This window comes from Schistocerca cancellata, chromosome 2, assembly GCF_023864275.1.
Source record: "Schistocerca cancellata isolate TAMUIC-IGC-003103 chromosome 2, iqSchCanc2.1, whole genome shotgun sequence".
NCBI classification, from domain to species: domain Eukaryota; kingdom Metazoa; phylum Arthropoda; class Insecta; order Orthoptera; family Acrididae; genus Schistocerca; species Schistocerca cancellata.
The window spans coordinates 552,655,757-552,673,498 of record NC_064627.1 but is presented as its reverse complement, the minus strand read 5'-3'; the positions used below and the strand labels follow the sequence as shown (position 1 = coordinate 552,673,498).

The 17,742-nt window shown below is 41.9% G+C and overlaps 1 protein-coding gene across 1 annotated transcript in view; it reads right to left on the bottom strand.

Moving 5' to 3' along the window:
• Positions 1-3,804: 3,804 nt before the first annotated feature.
• The window catches only part of LOC126156259 (uncharacterized), a 60,486-nt gene continuing 46,548 nt past the window's right edge, over positions 3,805-17,742 (bottom strand). Inside the window, exon 4 of the mRNA XM_049916297.1 lies at positions 3,805-4,704. Within this exon, the coding sequence (XP_049772254.1) occupies positions 4,309-4,704 (396 nt within the window). The 3' untranslated portion in view covers positions 3,805-4,308. The remainder of the gene's footprint in view (positions 4,705-17,742) is intronic.

Sequence of the window (17,742 nt, the reverse complement as noted above, 5' to 3'; positions counted from 1 at the left end):
ATCTGACCCCAGGAATGTGTCAATAAAGTTTCCCCTTCCTGGGACAACGAATTCACAGTGTTCTTATTTCAATTTCCAGGAGTGTAGATAGTTACATATACAACAGGCAGTCCGAAGATTTCTATGATGAAATGAAATCAATGACTGATAAATTTGGTACTAGTGACCATCCAACAGCTAATATATACAATATTCCCCAAGTAAACAAGAGTGGTAGCAACCCCAAAAGATGAATGTAACAGTAAAATAATGGAAAATTTCGTTTTTGGGAGAAAAAATGTATGCCTATAATGTAGGTCGCCGTTGGTGAACGGGAGACAGAAATGCGAACTTGTACAATGGATGTTTCTTCTGATTTAAGATTGAATGATTCATTGCCTGGATATGCAGTAGTTGTTAAATCTTATGTCATCCGCATCATACACACCACCAATTGCAAGGAAACATTGTAATTATCAGTCTTCTCGTACGTTGTTGGCTCATTGCTATTGAGTTGTTGAACCTGTCCGAAGCGAGATCACGTCTGAGTGAACCTACGCCGTAATGTTAAAAACAAATTGTTCAAAAGTTCTCTTTTCAATTAGGTATTTTGATATTCAGATTAAATTGTCCCTGCTGAACAATCGTTGGTTAACTATCATTGATTAAATCACTTAATAATGTAGTCAACGCTTGATATTTCACTTGGAACGAACAGTTTATTGTTCCTTGGCCACTAAATACTTCATGACTTTCGCACCACATGCACACGCAGTTGGTTGGTAAAGTCAGTTCTATTAAAATAAAGTTTCTTGACAATTACGACAACTTGACTCTTCAGCGTAATTGCATTATCTTCGTGAAGTCGTGTAATTGTGTCCTACTCGAGACTATTTGAGTGTAGTCCTTTGATATACTATCCACTCTTCTTTTAGTTCCAACTATTTGAAAGTCAAGTCCAATATTCACTAGTTTCGTCAATAACGTTCAATTAACCCATTATACATAGGTAAACGCATCTATCAGTTCCTGTCTGTGCTTAGAAAATCAGTTTCCGAAGTTCGTGAATCACGTCACGCAAGAAACACTCCTGAACTAAAAAAAATCTCGTCGCGTTCCGTACTCTCAATAACTAAGACAAGAATTGTTCTCGCACGTCTTTACAGGATGAGAGCCAGCAAGCGACTTCTTCTGTGAAAGAATATTGTAGGCGCATTGAATTTCTTCGTTGACTGACTAACGTGACCTTGGACTTAGCTTTCAAGATTGTAATTGCAATTATCACTTGCCTATTTGTCCATTAATTAAATCTGAGGGTTCTTCTTCCTCTTTTCATAACAAAAACTCTCCGTGATGTATAATGTTGTAGTTATCAAAACTTCTTGGTGTTAGCTTATCGGCTAAGATGTCGTATTTGCCAAGATAACTCTTTCCTACTTCATATTATGATATTCTGTCTTAATTGACTGTGAGGGGGTCGTTGGCGTGTTATACTTACCCCCCGGACGATGAAGTGGGTATTTCATTCCTACTTCGAAGTCCTTACTTATTTTGGGTCCTTATTTTGGGTTTTCCATTCTCACATACATTTACAAATTTGAAGTGTACACCATTCATACATATACATCGTCCTTTACAGAAAATGAACGTAATGTTCATAACTCAAATAATCAATTTTATTGCACTGTTGACATCGCATCATCGCACTGTCTCTGCGACAGCACTGGACCATGTGGTCTGCGAGACATGGCCCAGTTCGAAGCCTGTTCTTCCGCTCCGAACCGCTGGCCATGCTGCTACTGCATCAGATCGTACAATGCAGCGATTACGATCCGATTGTCGCCGGTCGAGGGTTGATCTCGTTTTCCTGTGGTGACGTCAGCAGTAGACTGAACCACAGCTTAGTGCAGCCTGCAGCTTGGCTGTCCGCAACATCACAGTCATAAATCTGAAACACTTATTACACTCCCTCTCTTTGTGCACACGCCCACCCAACACTAATGGTTCACTGTTTACTAACGACAGTATATTTTGTTTCTGCCTAATAATGTCATCCAATAGTTTGAATGGTGTGTGATTATTCTATGGAAACTTCTTTAGCTTATTATTCATGGATTGTTCACACTATTATCACTTAATTGTTTTGCTTATGTCATTTAAAATAGTTCTCACTATCTGGTACCTTCATGGTTACTTGGTCTCTTTCCGTAGCAACTTCGTTTGCTTTCCCCAAAATAAGTGATCTTATTTTAAAATTAATCTCCTATCCCCATTAATCCTGATTGTAGTTTTCATTGTGCTTGCGTGTGTACATGTGGTGCCTTTGTTATCACGAAACATGTCGACAATATTCCAAATAAACATTCATCTTAATCTAAAACAAACACATAATTAATCGACTAAAATTCCAATATATTATTCTTTTTTATGGTTTGATCAATTAATAACTCAATTGAACTTACATTCATTGATTAAACCATCTTGACTTAATTAAACTTAATTAAGAAAACACTAACGATTACAAATTATTAATCTACTAATCTAAATAGAAAATATGAACAGTCTTGATCTTGTATCACTTTACAAATCTCTTGATATAAAATTCTTTCTTATAAACTAACTAAAATATCTTTTTAACTCAAAATGAGGATAAACTACTTTTACTTTTCTATGTTCTTCATCTCTGAGAAGGTAACTTCCAGCATGAGGTATCTGAATAATTCGATAAGGTCCATTATACAGATTACACCACTTCTTATTCAATCTCTTTTTCCTTGATTACTTGTTTTGATTTGTTTTGTTCTTGTGGTGGATGCTGTCACACTGGTCGATGATAGACACACACGGTCGTGGCGACCGATCGCCATGCTTTTCTGCCTGTGAATGGGACCCAAATGTGTTTCACTTTATGTGTTAAGTATAATATTATTGTACCTACGACAGAAACAGTAAAAAACAGAGCAAAGAAAGAGTTGGCAATGGAAATCACCTGATGCTACGACATTTTTAACAAACGATTGAATTGGCGGTATTATTGACATATCTGCTTGATTCACACCCTGTGCGATATTAGTAGAATGTTATGCAAACAAGGGAAAATGAGACTTTATGGGAAGCATCATTTCGGTGTCAGGACTTAGGTTATGAATTAAATTAGTGATACAAATTTCTAGACTTCAGAATTGAATATTGGGTAGATGCTCTCTTGTGGGCTCTTGAGCCTGCTGGAGTGGCCATGCAGTTCTAGGCGCTACAGTCTGGAGCCGAGCGACCGCTATGGTCGCAGGGTCGAATCCTGCCTCGGGCATGGATGTGTGTGATGTACTTAGGTTAGTTAGGTTTAATTAGTTCTAAGTTCTAGGCGACTGATGACCTCAGAAGTTAAGTCGCATAGTGCTCAGAGCCATTTGGGCTCTTGTGATGTAAAGACAGTTATGACGTGATACACTTGATGCCACCTCAGTCACGACAGTGTTATGATACACACCCTTGCTGGAGTCAGCCGTTGCCGTCCGACATAGTCCATTGTGCACATCAACAAAAATAGATCGGACAGCCATGTTCCGAAAGCAGAAAGTAAGTCTACAGTGGGAGAGATTAAATGCAACCATGCAAATATAATCTGAAAAGTTTCAGTAATACTGGCAAATTAATCAAAAATCAGTGTATTTTCAAAACAATTTAAATTTTTTTGAAAAGTCTATAAATGTCGAGTAGTCACATATCTGGCACACTAGTAAATCTTATAATTAATGAAAACACAAAATTTACATAGTCTGGTCTCAAGTGTTCTTAAACATTAATGGCAATAAAAATTGGTACGTAGCTACAGTAATTCTTGTAACTGAGGCAGCTGATGAACTTTAACATTTCACTGCCATTGCGTAATCAGTTCCATTGTACATTTTAATTTAACTAAACATTCTGTATGCATGACTCACCTGCAGCATACACAAGACAGAATGCTAGCACTTTCATTTACAAGAATTTTTTAAACTTTGTTAGGTGGTCTAATGAAGCAGTCAGTGCCCATTTCTTCTCACAGAACATATCAACACGTTGCACTGTATGCACATTAATTTCAGTTTGCTTACGGTATGGTGCCCTCCAAGAATTAAGTTGCTTTGTGGTGCAATCTTATTTCTCCCCAATGATGTAGAGCAAGATGTAGACAACATGGATATTACAATTTAAATTTAATCTAAGATAGTCAAAAATATTGAACTAATATTTGTCTTTGGGCAATTGGGCGCGTAAGTCGAAACATTTTTCATTAATATTACTAGTACCTCAGTCGAAGAAACATTTTGCACCCGAGTTTGCGGTCAACTAGAGCACTCCCAGCTTCTGAAAGTGAGGAGACAAGTATTCGATGCAACTGAGGTATGTAGGGTTGCTGTAAACCTTGGCGAGTATTTCAGCTTGCTTGTCTTCGCTTCTGTAGCTCTGTTGTATGTCGACTCCGTGGGCCTCCACCCCGAGTATGACGCCCATGAGGACTGCGCAATGGATGGCGATGGGAGCGCAGCGGTCCATGTCCCTCCGGAGCTCCTGCAGTGGGTAGGCGTCAGCTTGCTGGTGCAGCCCCAGCGCCTTCAAGGTGGCCTGCAGTGTGTCGTGGTACTCAGACACCAGCTGCTCCAGGTGCTGGCGGTGGGTTTCTTCGCTGGCGTTTGCGTACAGGAAGTGCACCACATCTATCGTGGGAGCTCCAATGTTCACCATCTGTGGATTTGGAAGTGGGATCTGTTATTATCTGGTGAAAAGTAGAAGGTAAAGAGACTGTTCATTAATTCATTAATGGCGTTTCGCAGATCCCATCAAATAGGATAACCTTGACTGATGTAGGACAACTTACGTTACACATTAACAAAAGACATGGGTATCGTAGAAACATAATGAGTTCGCTGTATTAACAATGGACTGTCAGTACACTACCTAATGGTATTCCTCTTCAGTTACACTAGATATTTACCCTTCATATTCTATTTGTAGCGTAATATTTGCTTCAATGCAGTGGTATTTGAAACAATGTTATCAGTATCTCTTAATGTAGAATCCTGTTGACAGTACATTACTAACTGCCAGGCAGCTTTACAGTGAACAACAGTTCAATGTTGAATGAGACCATAGTAATCATGTAATTACAAAACATGGTCGCTTACGCTTAACGTTGTCAAAATTTGTTTTTTTATTCGTTGTTTTTCTCATCTTCAGAGACAAATCCCAAGTGCAAGTTTGCACACAGGCGTAAATACAGCCGCTAGTCCATAACTCAAGCAAGTTAACGGATACTCTAAAATATCTTGGACCACCCGTCAAACAGCAACTGAGATGGAAGCCTCGGGTACTAACCACCCAAGAGGAAGCCTACAATAGACTGAACTACTGACTGGCCGAATTCGGGGGTTACACCACTCAACTATCCTCCGCATCCACAAATCCTTTGGTTCAAATGGCTCTGAGCACTATGGGACTTAACATCTGAGGTCATCAGTCCTCTAGAACTTACAACTACTTAAATCTAACTGAGGACATCACACACATCCATGCCCGAGGCAGGATTCGAACCTGCGACCGTAGCGGTTACGCGGTTCCAGGCTGCAGCCCCTCGAACCGCTCGGTCACACCGGCTGGCACACAAATCCTTTATTTCACCAGTTCTCCCCTAAGAAAATGTGACATGGTTGTATCGCTCCACCTACTAGTGCCTCCAAATCCGTGAACGTAATGCACTCAGCCTTATATCTTTGCATCATTCGCCTACCTGTATCGCCTACCACCTCATCATATTCGACCCCTCCTGCTGCACATTAAACATCACCACATATCCTATGCTGTCAGCAAGCTAGAATCCTAACCCTACTGTTTACCCTCAGATCATCAATTCCGATATGCTGCCGCGCCTTTACCAATACATCCCACTGTCCCCACACATACATAAATTCCGTATTTTATCCCAACGTAACTTCAACCGACTTCTAAAACCAGACAATAAAATTCGCCCTGATATTTATCCATCCTGTCAACAGTAACTCTACCCTACCCATCTCACTATACATGGGGCCTACCCCCTCACTCTTCCCTCTCTTCTTCCTCACTCTTCTCTTTTCCTCGTCACCCACCCTCTCCCTCCCAACCCCTCATCAACCCAGCAGACTTCCCCTCACTTTTGTCTTTCCTCCCACTATGAAATCCAAGATCTACTCTCATCTCCATAATTGATATCTGTGGGATCCAAACAACGTTAATCACAACCTTCATCCATATAGAATCCAGGTCAGCAACTGGAAACAGTTAATTCTATAAATTATCTGGGAGTTCGCATTAGGAGTGATTTAAAATGGAATGATCATATAAAGTTGATCGTCGGTAAAGCAGATGCCAGACTGAGATTCATTGGAAGAATCCTAAGGAAATGCAATCCGAAAACAAAGGAAGCAGGTTACAGTACGCTTGTTCGCCCACTGCTTGAATACTGCTCAGCAGTGTGGGATACGTACCAGATAGGGTTGATAGAAGAGATAGAGAAGATCCAACGGAGAGCAGCGCGCTTCGTTACAGGATCATTTAGTAATCGCGAAAGCGTTACGGAGATGATAGATAAACTCTAGTGGAAGACTCTGCAGGAGTGACGCTCAGTAGCTCGGTATGGGCTTTTGTTAAAGTTTCGAGAACATACCTTCACCGAAGAGTCAAGCAATATATTGCTCCCTCCTACATATATCTCGCGAAGAGACCATGAGGATAAAATCAGTGAGATTAGAGCCCAAACAGAAGCATACCGACAATCCTTCTTTCCACGAACAATACGGGACTGGAATAGAAGGGAGAACCGATAGAGGTACTCAGGGTACCCTCCACCACACACCGTCAGGTGGCTTGCAGAGTATGGATGTAGATGTAGATGTAGATTTTCTGTTCCCCGTATCCGTTTCTCCCAGTGAAATCCCTTCAGATTTTAGTGAAAATGCAGCCAGTTTTTCTTTCTTTCTTTCTTTTTTTTAGAACATCACAGTTTCTCAGTATTTTAAAAATATATCTTTCTTTTAATCTTTTAGTCTTTAGATTTTAAATCCAAACAAATAAAATCAACAGCTTTAATGTTTTTTTTTGTAAACGGCAAGAAAGCAAGAAACTTTATCTTTTTATAAATTTTAAAAAGACGTGGAATTCCCTTCTTTTAAAAAAATCAGGTGTGTTTCGCCTTTGTTTATGTTCCTAAAGCCCTTGGCTGAAAAGCGGAATCTTGTACCGCTGACAGCCGACCACCACCCATCTGGAGTGGAGGGAATGGAACAGAAATAAAGAAAAAAAGAAACATCAAACGAGTACTAGTGATATCCATATCGTGGACTACATGAATAAACACGAAAACAGATAAAATCCACCGCTTTAACATGTGTCTGTCGCTCGTATGATCCCACTTGATAGATGTATTTTTCGACCATTATCTGGTTTTGTGTTTATATTTATGTACTCCTTGATTTGACACCGTTCATACTCGCTTGATCGTTGAAACAGGCTACATTTATGCTAGCATGCATATTTGCATTTCAGTATCTGCATGAAGGCGAGTAATACTCGAAATTACAACCACAATAAATAAAAATTAAAATAAATTTTAATAACTGTAACCGGAAACGATCATGTTTAATATTTAGATGTTACTGTTGCTAACAGAACTTTTCAACCCTTGCCTCTACATATGCAGATCATTCGGAAGAGTAGCTGATGAGAAATGCTTTTAGTTGTTTTTTAATTGAAAGAGATTTCAAAATCTGTAAGTTGTATGGAAACTTGTAGAATATCTACACACCACAGTAAATAATCAAGTTTGAACCCTAGACCACCAGGTAAAGTTTACATGAAAGTTACTTTTCTGATTTGTATTGTAAGTGTGGAAACCACAGTTCAGCCGTGACTGATTACTATTCTCAGTAACAAAATCCACTCAGAAAATAATGTTTTGGGAAGTGAGCCAAAGAATTCTAAGATTCTGGCAATGTGAATAGTTATCTAATTTACACAAGATTCTCATTGTTCGTCTCTGACGAATAAACACTTTATTTACTTCAGGTGCACAGCCTCAGAAGAAAATTCAATACGCTCCCAGGAGTGAACACATGCAAAGTAAGCCAACATTTTTGTTGTTAGGTAAACACAATGAGAGGTACTTCACAGAAGAAAACACGTTGATCTTTGCTTCCTGATTAGGTTAACAGTTTAACAGAAACAGATAAGCACATATACACCGCCAACTGCCTTAAATTGATATCCTCCTGGGCGTGGTACGCGCAATGTTTGTAACAAGTAAAGAACAGCGTACGTCTTAGCCTTCGACCTCAAAGAAGACACAGTCCTGTTGCTTGAACACAACGAAAGATCATGGATCGTGTCAACACTCACTCTGGTTTTATTCAAAATTGTGACGGGAACAATGAAACAATTGAATGCAGGCATTGCAAAAACGCCTTCATCAGTTGGCAGTGCTACGAAAGTGGGTAATAAAATGAGGAAAATTTGCCAATACAAATCGTATGCTCTTCAGACAAGTACATAGTATTGGAAATCGGTATAAAGACATGGACATTTGTAGGGAAATCAAAATTGCCGGTTGGAATAACTGTGTCCAGTATGTACGCAATAGTATGAGATCCAGTATACTGACAAAAGCAGTCAAATAATATCGCATGCGATGTCAGTAATACAGTATACAATAAGATATCAACGATTCAGGTGCTAGAGGCTGGAACTTGGTGTGTGTGTAAGTGCCATTTCTGCAGATTGGAAACAGAAAACATTATCGACAGTGTGTATTGTGTATACAAACCACGATTGTGACATATCCACGCGGAAAACAATTATCATGTGATGAAAAAGTAAAAATCTGTGCGTAGAAGGAAACGGCACTCTCTAATCGTCAAGTCGCCAAGAAGTTGAACCGTTAAAAATCAGTGATTTATAATTTCGTTAGATTCGGCGCACGATATGGACAGAACGGAAAATATAGGCAAAGTAGAAAATAGTCCGAGACATCGAAACGGTTACATTTCCGCAAATGAAAAGCCACAAATCGTTAATCTTTTTACGTTTTTGCTTACCAGTAACAGCCAGACGTGTACGACAAATTTTGTCAAATGAAAACATCTTGCATTCAGAAACGCCTGCATAAACAGGCTAGATTGAAGTTTGCTGAGAAACATGTGCCATGGACTTGAGAATGGGATAAATTTATCTTCATTAATAAGAAGATGCTTATTTTAGGTAGTCCGGATGGATTTCAAGATGACTGGCATGATCTGAGAAAAGAGCAGCAGGTAAGAACGAGCAGAAATTTTGGTGGTGGAAGATTATGATTTGGGCAGCATTCTCCGCTGAAGGTAAACCATACATTGCTTGAGTGAGGACTAGAATGAACTCAGATTCTATAGACAGAACGAATTAGACTGTACGAGGGCCTAGGGGGCGAAAGTCTAATGTTTCAATAAGATAAGGCACCTGTGCATGTTTCTGCAGAACGACAAAAATGTTTAAAGATAATGATATCAATGTCTTGTTTGCCCTGACCTGCCCGTAGCCTTGATTAGAAGTCCGTGGAAAACATTGGGAAACACTTGCAAGGCGTGTTTATCGCAATGTAAGACAATTTGTGGCCATATGTGAGGTGAAAAGAGAGAGGAATAGGCGATAATTTCATTTCAAGAACTACAAACCATAATAAAATCAATGGAGAAATTAATTTTTGAGGTAATTAGGAAGAACGGAAATTGGACAAAATACTAACAGTGTAATAACACAACAGGACAGCGAGTGCTTTAACACCAATTTCCATGCAGGAAATTGGAAACGCCTTGGTTTGTTACCCGTGTTGTGAAGGAAATTATGTAATTGCGTCCAGATTGTTTATATCTACTTATACATATCTACTACATTCACAATAAATTCGATATATGAATGCTTCAGCAATTGTATATTACTTTCGTAGGAACCCTGCCTTAATACTGATTTCCATTGCTGTAGATGGTGTTGGAACACAGACGCCACTTCAGCTGGTGGAAACAACCATACTTGCAGTACAGTAACAACACATTTTGTAAGGAGGAAGGCAATATAAATTAAGGGAGCCTTAGAATATTCAGAAGAAAAAATACATTGCTACAAACAGGATGTATATACAATCAGGTCACTGAAGATGTTTCACATATAACCGAAACAAAATGTGTGTGACTGTGCTCATACAATCAAACAGGTTGGTGACTTATGATAACGTCAACAGTCTTGTAAGTCGAACGGTTGCCCATATGGAGTATCGCAAGCCCGTAGCCGTCGGCAAGCGGACCATGCTTTCGAAAGTCAACGTTGACGGTGTCAAGTTCAACAACCTGCTGAACGCTCAGAAACGAAGCGACCTGTGCAGACGGTCCGTGTGCCTCAATGTGGTATACGCGAACGGAGCACGCTCCAACGGAAGTTGCCGTCTGTAATTGGCTCGCAAAGAATATTATTTACGAAGTGGACGGCCATGAAATTCCTACGACAGTTCTATTAAAACCCACATTTTCTTCCCTTGTCCACATGCTAGTGATGTTGTTCTGACGGTAGTCTGCATAAGGAAAAATTTCAGTATCCATGAACATGGTATAAGGCAAAAAGGAAAGCCCCACGTCCAGTTAGTAAGGATATCGGCTTATGAAATTTCCATTAGAAATAGCGCCATGAAAATACAGCATAGTTCTCTTCACAAGGTAAAAATTACTTCATCATTCTCACTTTTCAGTAAAGCCCTAACGTCATTCTTACTTCATCTCTGTTTCTGTTCAGCAGCAGAATATTTACAACATGTGAAATACAAAACTTGAAACAAGAATGTGCAAAATGTCTTTCTACAAGCAGTGTAAGTACTCTTGTACATAAACCCAGTCTCATTAAGTCTCTCCTCAGTCTGAGTACACTGATTTTTACATAACTTCCATTATTAAAAAATATTCCTTTTGGTAAGAAAGTATCAGAAACTATTAGAAAACACGGAGGTTAGAAAAAAAAAATCTACGTCGCTGCTCATTATGCCACACCTACCCCAAACAATTTACGACGAAAATTTGTGTCTTACCATCTCCTGAAAGGTTTAATTGTAGATATATTGTTAACTGCCATTGAACAACAACGCACTGTAGAAAGAACAACGCGTTCCAGTTCTTGTTGGATCCTCAGTATACGACATAAATTCATAATACGCAGTTTACAACAATTCTTTAACCATCAGAATTCAGCAGTAAGTATTGCTTGGAAATGGAATCAGCAGGAAGATCATGAAGCTAAATCAGGGTGCATGGCTAAGGCATTGATAGAGGAAAAACAAGCGAGGCTTAGAGGATGACTGCACGGAATCTCAGGAAAACGACAAGTACATACGTTACTGTACAAAGAATGGCACGGACACATAATAAAAAACTAAGTGGGAGTATTAGGGAGTGACGGGTACCAGGTGTCGAAACGGAATTTGGTTGGAATCCGTGTAGGGAGCATACATAAGGAGTAAGAAAAGTACGAGTGGGGAAGGTTGGTGTAGTCAATTCGAGTAAATACCTGAAAACATATCATCAATTCATTTTTTCCTTCGGGCAGCGCGTGAACGTGCCCATAAACACGTTTCTGCTTACTGTTTCTACTCCATATCTTCGCAATAACATGAATTCATCTTCTTCACCATTTTATAAATTTGTAAATTACGACAGGGCATTACAATGTAGTTAACGGTGATTGGTGAAATTCTTTAGTCATCTGTGCTATCACTAATTAATTCCACACTGCTTGCGGTTTTTATTATGCACAGCTTATCTTCAGAACATAAAACGTTCTATCAACATACTCAACACCAGCGTTGTCAATGCAACAAAGTCGTGGCTAATTTCCTTTTCCGATCCTCGCCCAAACTGATAATAGTTTCGTCCTCAATTATGACGATGTCCTAGGCGCATTAGATTTTACATACTTGTTTTTCCTGTTGCACGTCCTGACAGTTGATTAAGTGAACAGCACAAAGCATTTGAAGAGTGAAACAGAGAAAGATGTATGAGTGATCAATGTAAAAGGTCCCGTAGGACTGCACGTCAGTCATCGTGCTGCAGAGTATTACAGCTATTTAACTTCTCGTAAAATAATTTTAGGTGTAATGTGATTAGTTATTATTGTATTTTGAATAACCATTTAAAATGAGCATATGTTCTACAAACTACACACACAGTTGTACCAGCTTTAGTACCCAGGTTTGGTTTTGTAGTTGAGTACAGAAAGAAATTTTCATTGTAGTTGTCGCATTTCTGCAGTACCCTGAGGAAGATCGAAAGGTAATCGTCAGTTTGCAAATAAAACGGAGGCTTTGTGACGCACAGAAGACGCATAGGTAATGTTTAAGGAGCTATTGAAAGAAGCTCAAAACATCGCACACTACAACGGAGGATTCTGCTTAGTGATTCCTAGAGTCTGTAGGGGACACTGGGAGGATTTCTCCTCCGAATTAGGCGTACATAATTTTGTTGGTGAGCAGAATGATGATACGTGGTAAGGCTTTAGTAGAATACACGACAATAAGAGGAACGTAACTTTGCAAGTTTTATTAACAACTAAATATGGCCCATTTTCGACTTCTAAGAAGGGCTAGCGACAGGTGCATAACTGTTTTTTTTTATATTTATTGGGGCTCTAAAAATTATATGACCTGCTCTCCATCTTTTGAAACGACTCTTTTTTCCTTTTTGCACTCTTCCATATTTCAATAGTATTCAGACTTTACCTAAGACATTTTGCCAACAAAATCCTTTGAGTTCTGAAGCGGTCAGTAATACACTCTAGTAACACAGATACACTCCTGGAAATTGAAATAAGAACACCGTGAATTCATTGTCCCAGGAAGGGGAAACTTTATTGACACATTCCTGGGGTCAGATACATCACATGATCACACTGACAGAACCACAGGCACATAGACACAGGCAACAGAGCATGCACAATGTCGGCACTAGTACAGTGTATATCCACCTTTCGCAGCAATGCAGGCTGCTATTCTCCCATGGAGACGATCGTAGAGATGCTGGATGTAGTCCTGTGGAACGGCTTGCCATGCCATTTCCACCTGGCGCCTCAGTTGGATCAGCGTTCGTGCTGGACGTGCAGACCGAGTGAGACGACGCTTCATCCAGTCCCAAACATGCTCAATGGGGGACAGATCCGGAGATCTTGCTGACCAGGGTAGTTGACTTACACCTTCTAGAGCACGTTGGGTGGCACGGGATACATGCGGACGTGCATTGTCCTGTTGGAACAGCAAGTTCCCTTGCCGGTCTAGGAATGGTAGAACGATGGGTTCGATGACGGTTTGGATGTACCGTGCACGATTCAGTGTCCCCTCGACGATCACCAGTGGTGTACGGCCAGTGTAGGAGATCGCTCCCAACACCCTGATGCCGGGTGTTGGCCCTGTGTGCCTCGGTCATACGCAGTCCTGATTGTGGCGCTCACCTGCACGGCGCCAAACAAGCATACGACCATCATTGGCACCAAGGCAGAAGCGACGACACGTCTCCATTCGTCCCTCCATTCACGCCTGTCGCGACACCACTGGAGGCGGGCTGCACGATGTTGGGGCGTGAGCGGAAGACGGCCTAACGGTGTGCGGGACCGTAGCCCAGCTTCATGGAGACGGTTGCGAATGGTCCTCGCCGATACCTCAGGAACAACAGTGTCCCTAATTTGCTGGGAAGTGGCGGTGCGGTCCCCTACGGCACTGCGTAGGATCCTACGGTCTTGGCGTGCATCCGTGCGTCGCTGCGGTCCGGTCCCAGGTCGACGGGCACGTGCACCTTCCACCTACCACTGGCGACAACATCGATGTACTGTGGAGACCTCACGCCGCACGTGTTGAGCAATTCGGCGGTACGTCCACCCGGCCTCCCGCATGCCCACTATACGCCCTCGCTCAAAGTCCGTCAACTGCACATACGGTTCACGTCCACGCTGTCGCGGCATGCTACCAGTGTTAAAGACTGCGATGGAGCTCCGTATGCCACGGCAAACTGGCTGACACTGACGGCGGCGGTGCACAAATGCTGCGCAGCTAGCGCCATTCGACGGCCAACACCGCGGTTCCTGGTGTGTCCGCTGTGCCGTGCGTGTGATCATTGCTTGTACAGCCCTCTCGCAGTGTCCGGAGCAAGTATGGTGGGTCTGACACACCGGTGTCAATGTGTTCTTTTTTCCATTTCCAGGAGTGTAGTTACTCAATGAAATCATATGAGGGTGGAAGCATCAGAATGGCTGGATGGCAGTTTTGAATCATGTTCCTCCCGAATACGGGTCCAGTGTCTTTAGGTCGATCCGCTCTGGACATCGTGGAACGGAACGTCAAAACCTCCCACAGCGTGTTTCAATCGGCGGCATGCGCACAGTACGTCAACGGGACTGGTCGGAACGGAAAGGGACTTTTCTGGGGGACAATGACGACGTCTGCTAACGTTGGAAGTTAATCTGTTCTCACTCAAATCACTTAGGTACCAGCAGTCTCTTAAGTTTTTCTATTTCCTTAGTATTTATTTTATGTTTATTTTCGTGAAAGATTGGTTATGTTCCATGAGGACTTACAAATGTTTTCTGTGACTGTTCTTCGACAAAAGAGGTCAAATATCCGTAAGCGAAAAAGGATTTACGTTTTACAATAACCGGACAAAGAAAATGCCTGCACTGCACATACACAGTAACAAAAATAGTTAAAACAACTTTAATTTCAACTGTGAAAATGTTAGCGCTAGGGATAAAAATACGGTGGTTTTCAACGTTGTTTGGTACTTGAAACGAAAACGAAACATAATGGATGAGGTAAAGTGACTCTACATACGGTCTTTTAAATTCCGTTTGGCGCGTATGTAAGTGTAAAAAAATGTTTCAAATGGCTCTGAGCACTATGGAACTTAACAGCTGAGGTCATCAGTCCCCTAGATCTTATAACTACTTAAACCTAACTAACCTAACAACATCACACACATCCATGCCCGAAGCAGGAGTCGAACCTGCGACCGTAGCGGTCGCGCGATTCCAGACTGAAGCGCCTAGAACCGCTCGGCCACCCCGGCCGGCTTGTAAGCGTACATTTTGTTGGACGGATACTTGTCGGTGTCTTGAACTGTGTGGATAACACCTTGATACACTTTCATTCCTCAGCACTGTGGGAGATTTATTATTCGACCTTCGTCAAGAACGTAGATTATGAACTTTGCTTCGGATATTAATAAGCTCTACCATTGCTACTTCCTTATTTCTGATACAACACTGCGCAACAGAATTAAAGGATCACTTTTTCGAAACGTCGTAATTGTCTCCCGTTCCGACGCATAAGTTTTAGATCTGACTCAAAGATGTCTACGACCTTCTTCCGTAATGGTGCAAAAGCGTGGGGCACTGGGACGCCACCCACGGACTCGACAACGCTTCAAAGAGCCAGGAGTCGACACATGCGAAAAGAAGGCAGAGCTTAGAAGTGTAAAGTTGCTTGACGATGTGACATTGGCACCAAATTTCACAACTCTGCCCCACGCCGCTGTGGACGTGTCACACTATGTGAAGGTCGTCACAGTCCCCCCTTACCAACATTTCAGCCCTCCTTTTGAGACCTCTGCGGTGCAGGACATAACCGCGATATCCAGCGTTTAAATTACGTAGTTTTCTTAGGAGTGGCCGATGAAAACATTTCAGATACTCAGCTGCTCAGAATCGAAACGAAAACCCTCAAGGGAAAGTACCGGGTGATCAAAAAGTCAGTATAAATTTGAAAACTTAATAAACCACGGAATGATGTAGAAAGAGAGGTAAAAACTGACAAACATACTTGGAATGACATGGGGTTTTATTATAACAAAAAAAAAGTTCACAAAATGTCCGACAGATGGCGCTGGACAGCAAAACGTCAGTGACTACTCATGACAATCGTGTATAAAAGGAGCTGTAACGAGAGAGAGAGAGAGAGAGAGAATCAGATGCGCCAGCAGTCGCAGCATGTTGGCGTTACCTGAAATGGCACTTTTAGTGAAGCTGTATTATCAGAATGGGGAATGTGCTAGTACAGCGTTACGATCCTATCGCCAAAGGAAGGGGATTCGAACGGGTAAAGGTCCGTTGACAAATGCAGCTGTGGCGAGAATGATTTCGAATTTCGAAGCCACGGGTTGTTCAGACGATAGACCCCGTAGTGGCCGACCGAGCACAAGGCGTAATGCTGCTGATACAGTTCAAGAAGAAATGGAGATTGTGGCTGGTTCGTCTGTGCACGGGGAAGTCAGCGCACTTGCAGTTGCCCGTCGCACTGGCATTCCATACACTACTGTTTGGTTGGCACTTAGGCGTACCCTCCGATGCTATCCGTACAAAATCAATCTGCATCATGAACTGTTACCTGGCGATTTAGTGAAGCGGAGGGCATTTGCGGTGTGGGCGTTTCAAAAGATGGCAGAAGATGACGATTGGTTGAGTAACGTGTTGTGGACCGACGAAGCTCATTTCACGCTCCGAGGGTCTGTCAACGACCACAACTGCAGAATTTGGGCTACCGAAAATCCTAGAACTGTCGTGGAAACTCCATTGCGCGACGAGAAAGTCACGGTATGGGTTGGATTTACCACATCTACCTTTATCGGGCCTGTTTTCTTCGAGGAAATGCGTGATTCTGGTTTTGTAACTGCTACCGTGACGGGTGAGAGGTACGCCGATATGTTACAGAATCGCATCATCACCAGCCTGGCTGATAAACACCTGCTGGAACGTACGATGTTTATGCAGGCTGGCGCTCCACCCAATATTGCTAGACGCATGAAAGATATCTTGCGCGCGTCGTTTGGTGATGATCGTGTGCTCAGTCGCCACTTTCGTCATGCTTGGCCTCCCAGGTACCCAGACCTCAGTCCGTGTGATTATTGGGTTTACCTGAAGTCGCAAGTGTATCGTGATTGACCGACATCTCTGGGGATGCTGAAAGACGACATCCACCGCCAATGCCTCACCATAACTCCGGACATGCTTTACAGTGCTGTTCACAACATTATTCCTCGACCACAGCTATTGTTGAGGATTGATGGTGGACATATTGAACATTTCCTGTAAAGATTATCATCTTTGCTTTATCTTACTTTGTTATGCTAATTATTGCTATTCTGATCAGATGAGCGCCATCTGTCGGACATTTTTTGAACTTTTGTATTTTTTTTGGTTCTAATAAAACCCCGTGTCATTCCAAGCATGTGTGTCAATTTGGACCTCTCTATCTACATTATTCCGTTATTTATTCAGTTTTCAAATTTATACTGACTTTTTGATCACCCGGTATAATGGAGGCCAATGAAACCACCACTCCCCTCGGGAAGTTGGTTCCCACACATTTTAAGGTCGGAAACATCAGTTCGTGGTTCGACGAGCAGAAGGACAACCTGTGGCACTCCCGACACATTCTGCGCGCTTCTACCGTTCTCAAAGAACATTTCGAGGCTGCAGTCTCATTGAATTTGGTCTCAAAACTTTGGAGTCCAGTGTGATCCCGATTTTTGCTCTCGTGTACCGGATGGAATCTTTAGGGACCGTTCAAAATAATTCGACGAAATGTGAACGTGATCTGAAGCAGCGAAGTTTCATCACGCTTTTTCAGTGCTCCTGTTTCGCGCGCTCCCGTGGCGTGATCAGGGGGAGGTGTGACGTCGACACATGCATGAATAAAACGGCGAA